The sequence below is a fragment of the Pelobates fuscus genome, chromosome 5, assembly GCF_036172605.1.
Source record: "Pelobates fuscus isolate aPelFus1 chromosome 5, aPelFus1.pri, whole genome shotgun sequence".
NCBI lineage: Eukaryota > Metazoa > Chordata > Amphibia > Anura > Pelobatidae > Pelobates > Pelobates fuscus.
The window spans coordinates 353137438-353149165 of record NC_086321.1 but is presented as its reverse complement, the minus strand read 5'-3'; the positions used below and the strand labels follow the sequence as shown (position 1 = coordinate 353149165).

The 11728-nt window shown below is 43.0% G+C and overlaps 1 protein-coding gene across 1 annotated transcript in view; it reads right to left on the bottom strand.

Annotated features, from left to right (window-relative positions):
• Positions 1–5766: 5766 nt before the first annotated feature.
• LOC134612277 (splicing factor Cactin-like) overlaps positions 5767–11728 on the bottom strand; it is a 67765-nt gene continuing 61803 nt past the window's right edge. Inside the window, exons 6-7 of the mRNA XM_063456617.1 lie at positions 10772–11055; positions 5767–6122 (exon numbers count right to left, since the gene is read on the bottom strand). Of these exons, the coding sequence (XP_063312687.1) occupies positions 5767–6122; positions 10772–11055 (640 nt within the window). The remainder of the gene's footprint in view (positions 6123–10771; positions 11056–11728) is intronic.

Below are 11728 nucleotides of genomic sequence, written 5' to 3'. Positions count from 1 at the left end.
CTAATGTCACCCCGGCCGACCAGGATCGCCCATGCTGCCTACGTGGGGAGCGGTCGTCTTGGTGGTCCTGAGACCTCGTGTTCGGGGGGAGTCCCACTATCATTTGCCACTTGCTCTTTCTGCTCTGTGTAATATGTAGTGAGTGTCTAGTAGAGCAGGCTTCTGGGCATCCATGTTGCCCCATCAGGTTGGTGTCTGCTGGCTGGGTGTTCGTGGTTCCAGGGTTGCTGGGCAGGAGGCTCCTGATGGTGAGTGAGGGGAGGGTGCTTGTTTTTTCTGGGCGTCAGCTCCCTGGGTCTTTATGCGGGCAGAAAACTTCGGGTTGGGCGCTGGTGACGGGTGCTGCCGCTTACTTGGTGTTTCCCCTCCTCCATCCCCGTTTTCATCAGTTATGCCGCACATGGTCTCCGCCATCTTAGGACTGGGCCCTGAGCCTGTGAGATGGCCGGGTGTCATTGCCGAGTCTCTGCTGCCACGCGAGGGCGAGGGCCGGGATGCTCTTTTAATGTGATTGTACCTTGGTGATGGTCAGCCGACATAACACTGGGCCGGCTGTAGTGTTGGATTGCTTCCCCCTCGCTCCGTTTGCGGGTAGGTCGCGCACATGGCTGGTGTGCGGCGGCCATCTTAATGAGGAATGTCCCATGATCTGCGGCAGGGTATTAATTTTCTTGCCCGCTTGCTGCACCTCCGGTTGCCCATGCAGACCGGGATAACCCCCCCGGTCCAGAGGGGGGGGGAGGCCAGGCACCGGCCGGAGACCCGGCTCAAGCTCCCATGTGCCCCAGGTCCTCGTCGGGACAGTGCTGGTGGTCGTGGCGGGTGTCCCCGTGTACCTCTGCAGATGGGGGTCAGTTTGGTTGCCGTTTCGGTGTGCTGGGTGAGCTATTTCTAGCGGTTTTCGCCGTTTTTCCAGTCCCGGAGCGGGAGCTCAGACAGAACGAGTCTGATCCCGCCGGCGGCCAGGCCCCGCCCCTACGACCAATCTTTAATTGCGGCATGATTATTCTATCAGAGCACTGACATTGTGCATCACTAATCAGTGACTGATTTCAGGAAACAGATTAACATTCGATAGCCTAATTCACTTTTTTTAAGCATTAAATTAGAATTAAAAACAAGGCAGACATTACAGTAGAAGGATCATAACAAATTTACTAGCGGGAACAATTCCATTGTCTCCATGAAACCAGACTAAAAGCATAGATAATCATCGATTGTTCCATCAGATAATAACTGCTTGTCACATAATTTGTGTTTCTACACTAAATCTAACTCTTGTTTTATTTTCAGGATTTTTTTTAACTTAGGTCTCACATGTCAATAGCAGAAAAAACACAGTAATTATTGAAAACAAAATAAAGAAAAATCTGTGAGACGTACATCTAGTTCAACATTCCACACTCCCCCCAAAATAAGGGAAAACACCTCAATGTAGTTATTTTTACCCCTAGATCAACATGGTAATATTGCAATGGATGACCATGTTTTCTCTTGTCGTGTTAATGAACGTGTCAAGAGATGATTGTGTTGACATTGTATGTATTTGTATAATCAATCACATCCACCTAAGGAAATGTATTGTCTCGTATAAACTTCTCCAACCTCTCCAGCCTTTCTTAATACTTAAAATAGTTAGTTCCCTTTACTTAAAGGGAACATCTGGGCACAATAACAACTTCACTGTAATAAGTTATGGTGCCAGAAGGTCCCTACCATGAAGGCTTCAACTATTAATGTTGAATTTAAGCCATTTTGTGAAGGGAACTACTGATTGTCTTAAAGTATCAGCTGATAAAAAGAGCCATCCCCGTCCGAGGCATGAATATAGTAGCCTCTCTGGCGCTTGTACAAGATTCATGGGATTGTATGGTTGACCAAACCACCTCTTCAGTAGGTGGCAACACTTGAGAGTTCATACATGGACTTGGACTCTGATTTGTGATCTGATCTAGCTTTGGACCTTCTATGCAATCTGTGCTCCCCCTTGCTACCCAACCAATATTCCGTGCTCCTAATGAGCCCATCCTGCTGACAGGAGTAACAGCGTATTCCTACTATTTGACCTGACAGGGCAGACTTGGAAGGCCTGTTGAGGGTATTCCTTGAGCCACAGGTACTACGAGAGTTATAGCGTGGGCAATTAGTCTTTATGTGTTCTGGTTAATTACAAGTGTTGCAAGTGAGTAATGCACTTCTCCCTAGAGCTGACAGGAACCTGCCCTGAAAGGTTGGTGTAGGTTGGGACCCAATTGGATCATGGTGGGTAGAGGTGTCTAATCTTGTAGTCAGGGTGATGGCTGTACGCTGTGTGTACCTTTCCTTCTGTCCACATACTTGCGCACTAAGCAGCTTCTTCTCCCACAAGGGGACATTTCAGGAGGAAAATGTACATAAAACTGCACCATAAGTATTACTTGTAATACCTCTTCCACTATGGTAACCTGGCACACTTTTCACCAGTTTGACTACTAAATCCATTCTTCGTGGAGTCCTGTTCCCTTTTCTGCAGGTCATTAAATCTCTGTCAGTAGGCCTCAGGTGTCATAGCATACCAGTCTAAAAAATATTTATTTGCTACAGAATAGTCCATGATACACTTGTCTGGCATTACCCTGTAAGCTTTTGAGCCTCTTCCCCATCAGCTAGTCCCCAGTACCCAGTCCTTTTCCTTGGAGGATGCTTTGCCTCTCAAAATCTTTCAAATAACCATCAATATTGTCTTCCATTTCCAAGAAGATTTTGAAGTAATTGTGAAGCAGTTTCTTCCTCTGTTTCTCAATGTCATTATGTGGGTGCCATGCCCCTTGACGTAACTCAAGTTCCTTTTCAACCATTCAAAAATACTCTTCCTCTATTTCTTTTCCTGGAGAATTTTAGTGGCCACTGCGGACAAATGAACTCCAAAATGATTTAATAGTGAGACAAGTTGGAGGCAGGCACTCAGGTCCAGGGATGGAGGTAAATACAGTGGTTTGAATTTCTACATAGAATTTGTAGAAATCTATGGATTTTTTTTTTATTTCATGTAATTTATTTTTTCTAACAGTAAGGAATCATTTTATATTACAAATGATAATAGTTCTCTTTTAATATAATTTTCTGACATAAGATAACATCAAATAAAGTCAAGGATCACATCAAGTCTGATGTAGTAAAAGACTCAGTAGTTTAAACTCTCATGGGCAGAGATGTGCATTTGGCACTTTAGAGTAGCAATCATTTTTTGTTGGTCTAATGCAAACAGTTCCCAAGTAAATTAATACTTGGCTCGGGTCTCGCTGCTAAAACTCATCCTGCAAATATGTGCTGGAGAACTGCAAACGTTTTCAGCTCTGTATTGTGCTGGAGTCAATGTTTATTGAATAGTTTAGTGGCTGATGTTGGCAAAAGCGAATCCTAAATAAGGTACAAGAAGTTCAGAATTAACATAACTCTGGCTGTGTTTATTAACAACTTCTTTTGCGAAACAGGTTATGGCGACAGTCTATGCTGAGCCCTCAATTCATCACAGTTTCTCAAAGCAATTGTGTCAAAGAAATGTATTTGATTCAAAGGCTCCAGAGCCTGTCAAATGTGACATTTATACAATTCTGTACAAATACTGTACAATGTCAAAAGTAAGAATCATTTTGAAACAGTTTGCCAATAAGGAGTTACTGAGACACATGGAGGGCTGGGGAGTTACTGAGACACATGAAGGGGATGGGGGAGTTACTGAGACACTTGGGGGTTTACTGAGACTCATGAAGGGGTGGGGAGGATTACTGAGACACATGGAGGGCTGCGCGGTTACTGAGACACATTGATTGGCTTGGGGAAGTCAATGAAACACATGGAGGGGCTGGGGGTTATAGAGACAGATGGAAGGGCTGGGGGGTTTAATGAGACACATGGAGGGGCTTGGGAATGGTTAATTGGGCACATGGAGGACCTGGGGGCTAATGAGACACATAGAGAGGCACACAGAGTTCTGGGTTGGGGGACAAATTGAGACAGAGGAACTGGGGGGACGACAACAATGAGACACACAGAAGGGCTGGGGGTGAAGAGAGAAACAAAGGGAGTGGGGGGAGAAAGAGACCCACAAAGGGGTTGGGTGATAGGGAGGTGCAATGGGACAAATAGACAGAAGAGCTAGGGAGATGGTGGCTGGGGAGGACAAAGACACACAGAGGGGCTGGGAGGGACAAAGAGACCCACACACAGAGGGGCTGGGTAGCACAAAGAGACACACAGAGAGCCTGGGAAGAGAAAGAGACACACAAAGGGGCTTGGTGGAAGAAACAGAGGGGCTAAGGAAGGTGTGGGGGGGGAGGGGAGAAGTCACACAAAGTGGCTGGGAGAAGAAAGACACACAAAGTTGGCAATTTTTGTTAATTTGAAGTGGGGGCGCACAAGTAGCTGGTCTTGCCAACGGCACAAAATAGTCTTGAACCGGCCTTGTGTTTGTCTGTGCATCTGCATGTGTGTCAGTGTATCTGTGTGCCTGTATATCTGTATCTATGTGAGTGTCATTGTTAGTGTGTGTCTGTATCTTTGTGAGTGTCCTTGTTAGTATCTTTGTGTAATGGTTTGGATCTGTGTGTCTGTACATCTGTATGTGTTTCAGTATGTGTATCTGGGCATCTGCTTCAGTGTTTGTTTTTGTGTCAGTGTTTCTATATTTGTATATGCACATGTCAGTGTGTCGATCTGTGTGTCTGCATGTGTGTCAGTGTGTATCTGCACTGTGAGAAGCAGGGGAAGCCTGGAGAATCAGGGGACCTGGGACAGAGGAGAAGCAGAGGGAGATCGGACAGAGAAACATGTAATAACAAACATGTCGCTAATTTGAGGGGTACAATTTATAGAAATGTGCTGACAAGGGGTACTCAAGCAAAAAAAAGTTTGGGAACCACTGCTCTAGGAGATAGCACACATGGTCCAATAATTGTAGTTTTCGATCAATTACTTTAGCTTGAAGATCATTAGGAGAAGAGATATAGAAACACTCTCATAGTTTAGAATTGCACTCACAAATCACTCATTAAAAGTGTGATGGTATGTGTGTTATTACGTCTTTTGTAAGTTACCATGGAACTTTGTTACCACAGCAGAGAACCTTCATTTGATATCTGGATTGAGAAGCTTTTAGCAGAGGACAACACGCAATTGCATTTCCACTAATTTACTCAAGGGACTGGGAGTTATTGTTCCAATAGTACTCACCAGGTACATTGTAGTGTTTGCTGTTTTGGTCCTCTACCTGCCCTTCCTATGCACTATTTCCAGACCAGCGGACTGGAGCAGTAATGGTACCAGGGCTGCCCCAAAAATAGATCCTTGGATGTTTTAAAACGTCAGCTTCCACGAAGCTTTGTCTTTCTTAAAGGAATGCAAAGCATCAAGGGAGTTGTAATTCTAACTGTGGATCTACTTTTTGGGCATCGCTGCCCTAAACAGTTTACTGATGGTTTGACAACTTACCTGGCATCCACTTCCTCCCAACGCTGCAGTGGTTATGGTGGTTATGGTGCTTTGAGTGTTTGATTAACAAACATGATGTAACAATATATGTCCCAGGGAAGTATAGGAGGCTAAAATTTAACTATGGCTTACTAAACATTTCCTAGAAATATGTTCACTAATGGACAAGTCTGTAAGAACTATCCAGAAATCCTTGTTTCAAGTTGCAGTGAACCCTTTTCTCATTTTGTCCCCCCTTTCCTTCTCCTTCCACAAATCACTGGCATGAGCTAAATGTTAATTGTTTATATTTGGACATCATCCTTGGAAACGTAATATAGCAAAGTCCTTGTTGTCATGGCAAGCCTCCAAGAAATATTCCGGAGTAGATCGTTTGTCAATCAAGTCTGGATAAAAAAATATGGTGAATTTGTAGCCCTGTACAATTTTGGGGGGAGGGTTGTCAAAGTCATAATGCGTTTGGTTGTATTTGTTCCACTCAAAGCCTGTATGGACACGATTGAAGAAACGAGGTTTTCGAGGCCTATATTTGTCCGCCCATAAGTAAGCTTTGCTTGTGACTGGGATCTCCACACTGAACTGGGCCTCATCACCATCCATACCTTCTTTCGCTTTCCTGATAAAGATGTCTTCAGGGCTCTCACTGGCATCACCTGGGGAGAACAAAGAAAAAAATATCAGTACTTCCTTCTGTAATTTAATATATGCTATGCAGTACAAATATAAACACAAAGCAGCATCCCACAAAATGTATTTCACTTCTTACTCACACAGTCTTTAAAATCATTATATCATTCAAAGTGATTAAATGACTTTGAGCAGTTAAGTTTGTAATTTACAGATCATTAAGAAAAACACAAGCTTGAAACTTTATTTTTCTAAATGATTAGAGGATCACAAACTATTATAGTTACTTTAACTTTTCCATTTGCTACATTTATTTCTACTATGTACAGCTTAACAGCTGCCCTCCAAATGGCCAGCAATTTAGAACATTATCAGAAACCTCTCCTTCAATCCAACCCAGTTTGCCCACCACCACATATGCTGGGTCATTTTCCCTAGGTGATCATTGAGAGTGGGATAATCCAAGCTGTCCATTTACTCTACGTCTCAATGCCTATTAGCTTCTTGGCTCAACTCCTCAATGCCTTATCCAGCTGCCGAATCAGGTTTGGCTGCCAATATCCATCCTCTACCGTAAAAATGTTATACGCAAATATTATATTATAGGAGAATAATATAAATTGAACATCTCAAGACGGGTCAGAGAGCGCTCTAGGAGTGAGACATCCACTAAATTTAGGGCAGGCATGGACATGTATATCCTGGGGCTTCACAGAAATGTAAGGTCCCCAAATGTAGGTATTTTATTTACCCTAGTTGATTAGGCTATAGATTTAAACTTTGATAAACCCCAGAGAATTTTTTAACTATACATTTATTAAACCTCCATTGTAGGAGGACATGAATATTAAACTGCATCATTCAAAACAAAATGATCTCGTCAAATGTAATCATATAATTGCACTAAAGGCTACTTTGTTTGGAGTAAATAAAGTTGTCTGGTGAAGAGTAACTCTTTAAAGTGCTTTCTCCTGCCTGAGCACTATCCATGTGCTCGAGTTTCACTACTTTAGATTGTTCCTCAAAGTTCAGGTAACACCTGCAAACATTCTTCATAAGGTCTTTGGAAAAACCCTATACCATGTCTATGGTTTCAGCGCAATGCTGCCATCTAATGGACAGAATACAGCATGCAAACAGCTTATTAGTCACTGCAGAAAAGCAGCAAATAGTTTTGAAGTATTTCTTTATAAAAACTGGAGAAAGATTTGAGTTTTGTTTTTAATCTGAGCACAGGGTTCTTTCCTATAAATCTACAGCTGAATAATGCAATAACAATAATAAAAGACAGAAATAGTAATTGTACTTAGCACTCATTCTACTGTAAAGAAATAATACATTAAAATATGCATGTTCATTTTAATGCATGCTCAATTCTTATAGAAAAGTAATTAAATGAGATTTCCAGTTGTGGATCAAGAGAAATTGCAACAGCAATTAAAGGAACACTTTAGCTTAACCCCTTCAGGACCGGACTGTTCTGGCCATGTTCTACGTTAAGGACCAGAGCTGTTTTAACACTTTTGTGGTGTTTGTGTTAAGCTGTAATTTTCCCCTGGGGGTTGGGAGGGAGAGGGGACCTGCAGTGCCAGGAATACGGATTTTTTTCCTGACACTGGAGTGTCCCTTTAACTACTAAAGCTAATGAAAGAAACTGCTAAATAGATTCAAAGTTTTGTCCTGAGTAAAAAAAACAAAAACAAAAAAAAAAACACCCAGTGTTTACATGCTTTTTTTTGCAAGTTATTGGGCTATAAGCACAAGTAGGAAATTGCTGTTTCAAAATATATATTTTTTAAAATTTATCAATAGTGACATTGTAACACTTATCGGTCATAAATCTCTAAATCACACCTCACATGTACATATATTTTTTTCTTTTATTTTTTAAAGTAGACAACCCATGGTATCCATATGGGGTATGTTTTCTTGTAGCCACTTGGTCACAAACACTGGCCAAAGTTAGCATTTATATTTGTGTGTTTAAAATGCAAAAAAACGGGGGGCAGGGCCGGACCGCCGAGCTGGACGGTCGCAAGAGAGTTCAGCTCCTGCAACCCATCCATAATCCAGCATAAAAAACAAAGAAAACAACCTGAAAACGGACCGACAGCGTGGGTCTTCGATGCCACAGAGACACCGGATCCAGGGAGAGGCTGGCTCCATGAGCTTCTGTCCCGAGGAGGTGACTGCCACTGCCCCACTATCCTGCCCAGCTTAATCCCCCAAACAACTCCACAAGCGACTACTCACCTATCCACTCCACGAGCCATGACACTGGCAAGCGGAGCCGGAGACCTAGCAGGACCCACAATGACTGCCGTGCTGGTAGATAGCCACACCACGCACTGTCTACCTCTGCCAAAGATTACCAACTCCGAAGCGGAGCATGGTGTCCTTACAGTGTCCTTACAGTGGGGCTGATCACAAGCTCACCCCACATGCATCCTGCAAAACGGCGACCCCGAGGAGAGCGTAACAAAGCTGCCCGGCAACTTGTAAAAATGCAAAAAAACTATTATGAACGCTAACTTTGTCCAGTATTTGTGACTACTAAAAAAGACTGAACATATTTTAATACCCCCATTTGCAATACCTTGGGTTGTCTTCTTTTGCAAATGGTATGCCATAATGGGTGTAATCATTATTCCTGGGCTACCATATGCTCTCAAAGGTAACATAACCAACCTGGCAACTTTCGATGTAAAAAAATGTGACCCTTATATCTGACCCTGTAACTTTCAAAAACACTATAAAACCTGTATATGAGGGGTACTGTTATACTCAGGAGACTTCACTGGACACAAATATTAGTGTTCCAAATAGTAAAACGTATCACAACAATATCAGTTTGTCTGTGAAAAAAATGCAAAAAACTGCACTTTCACAGACAATAAAAACTGTAAAACAGTACCCCCATGTACAGGTTTTAGGGTGTCTTGGAACGTTACAGGGTTAAATACAGTGCTAGCAAATTAAATTCTCTGGACTCTTGGCCTTGGTTGTCAGGCAGGTCCCTCAAATTGCAATCAATAAAATTACTTAATTATGTAAAATTTAAATATATATATATATATATATATACACACACACACAATTTTTTTTTTTTAAATTTATGAATTTAAAAAAAAAAAATATTATTTTACAGATGCAGGGAGACTGCCTGTCAGTTCAGGCAGTCCCCCTGCAGGCAGATACGCGGAAGTCTATTGCAGCCATGTGACTGCTCCATTCGAGATCACATGGCTGCGGGGCCTAATTCGCCGAGGGTGGACTGCCTGGGCTGTCAGGCAGCCCCCCCAGACCGGGAGCAATGCCGATCGCCGGCGGGGGAACGGCAGCAATCGAGTAAGTAATTATTACCGTTATGACAGTTCAGGACCATTATTAGTCCTAAAGGGGATTTTTTTCCGATGACGGTCCTGAACCGTCAGCAGTCCTTAAGGGGATAAAGGAACACTATAGGGTCAGGAACACAAACATGTTTTCCTGACCCTATAGTGTTAAATCCACTATTTGGGTGGCTTGCCCCCTCCCTTAACCCCTTTTAGAAGGGCCGCATGGGTCCCGGCGTTGGCCCCGCACCGATACGCCTCCTTGGTGACATCATCAGCATTGACGCTTTTTTTCCCCATAGGGAAAGCATTTGATTGGCGGAAATCAGAAGGAGATGGGGCCAAATGCCATTTTGGCCAATCAGCATTTCCTGATAGAGATGCATCTATAGGAGGAAAATTCAGCGTCCCCATGCAGAGCGTGGAGACACCGAACAACAGTGTTGCCTACTTTGCAGCACTGCCCCAGGAAGCATCTCCAGTGGCCATGTGAGGAGTGGCCACTTGGAGGTGTCCCTAGGGGGAAAAGTAAACACTGAAAAGGCAGTGTTTGCATGAAAATGCCTTAAGGAAACGATTATACTCACCAGAACAACTACATTAAGCTGTAGTTGTTCTGGTGACTATAGTGTTCCTTTAACCCCTTAAGGACCAAACTTCTGGAATAAAAGGGAATCATGACATGTCACACATGTCATTTGTCCTTAAGGGGTTAAGGGATCACTATAGTGTTTGTATTCCTAACTCTAAAGTTGTTTTAGCACTTATAGTATCCCTCTAAGAGCCAAGCTGGATTCACAACATCTCAGAATGTATCAGAGTTCTAATACTGTTTGTTTGAGCCATTAAAGGGACACTGTAGGCACTAGAACTATTTCATAGCATTAAATTGGTTATCATGTTGGTCTCCACTGAACGGCCATTCCATTCAGTGTTAAACTATGTTCATGATGTTTAGTACTGAACGAGGGTCACTGGCCACCACAGCCTGACCCCTAATGGAATTGTGGCCAAGACAGATTACGCACTACCTTCTAGACACACCAATTCATACCAGCAATGGGGACTGTGATAGGCTAAGAGATGCCAGCTGTCACTCTCAGCCAGTCACTTCTGCTCAGGCTTCGGCTTACCCATCAGCCCTAACAGCACAAAGTATGATGGGCTTCCGGAAACAGAAGGACAGTGGCAGGAAACTCCAGACACTATAACCACTTTAATGAGACGAGGCAGTTACAGTGTCCCTTTAAAGCATTGATTAAGTCATGGCAAAATTTTACATTTAATAGCACGTAACAACAACATATAAATAAATGTTGTTACATTCAATTAGTAAATACCTGTGACTTGTAGTTGTTGCCTGCAGAGCACCAGTCTTTGTTGGTCCTCTTCAAAGTCTACTACATGAGCATCAAAAGGCAGCTCCTGGTTACTTAGCAGCTTGGGGCTGTATTTTCCAGCATCATTATCATTGAGGCTCTGCTGGATTAGGTCTTCTTCCATGAGTACAGACTCCCCACCTTCACCCTTGCCATCACCTTCTTGGGCACTGCTAGAATCCTCTGGGGCATTGGCTGCAGAGGATGAGCCAGGTTGCTCTGAGGCAGACTCTCCCTGGTCTGGCCTTGGAAGACAAGAAATGTTTACTGTATATGAGATAGTCAAATACAAATGTTATATTTTCAGTGTTAGAACAAACCAGTTAACACACACACACACACACACATATATATATTTATTTGTGGTCGGTTAATATCGTATAGTGCAATACCTTGTGATTGGAATTAAGTCGGTGTGGTGTGCCGGAACCGACGTAGGGGGTAGGCCTGTAAAAGAGGGTCTCCCCGAATGAATTGTATAAGAGGGAGAGGTGGGTGGGGTGAACAGCGTGCATACGGCAAGGTAGGAAGGGGGGCACAACGCCTTCATACATCTCCCTTCAGGTATAGGGATATGCAAACTTTTTTTTTTTTTTTTTTACACACACACACACACTAGTCGAGTAGAATAGTCTCAACCAGATGCTGCAATTGGTTAATAGCTTGATGATGGAGTATTGGTAGTTAATCTTGCAGCCCTCTGGAAGTGTAAGGATTATCATTAATAATGATGCATAGGTGGAGTTTTGCAAGACAAGGATAACAGTGTAATATAGTGTTAGAAGTGTTTATAATCCTATAATTGTTTGAATAGTCTGCATAAAGAGTGAAGGAGCATACATAGGACATTAATTATTAAGTGATGTTATGCAGCTATGTCAACCAGACCAACAGAGGGAGTCACAGGGGACTGTTCTA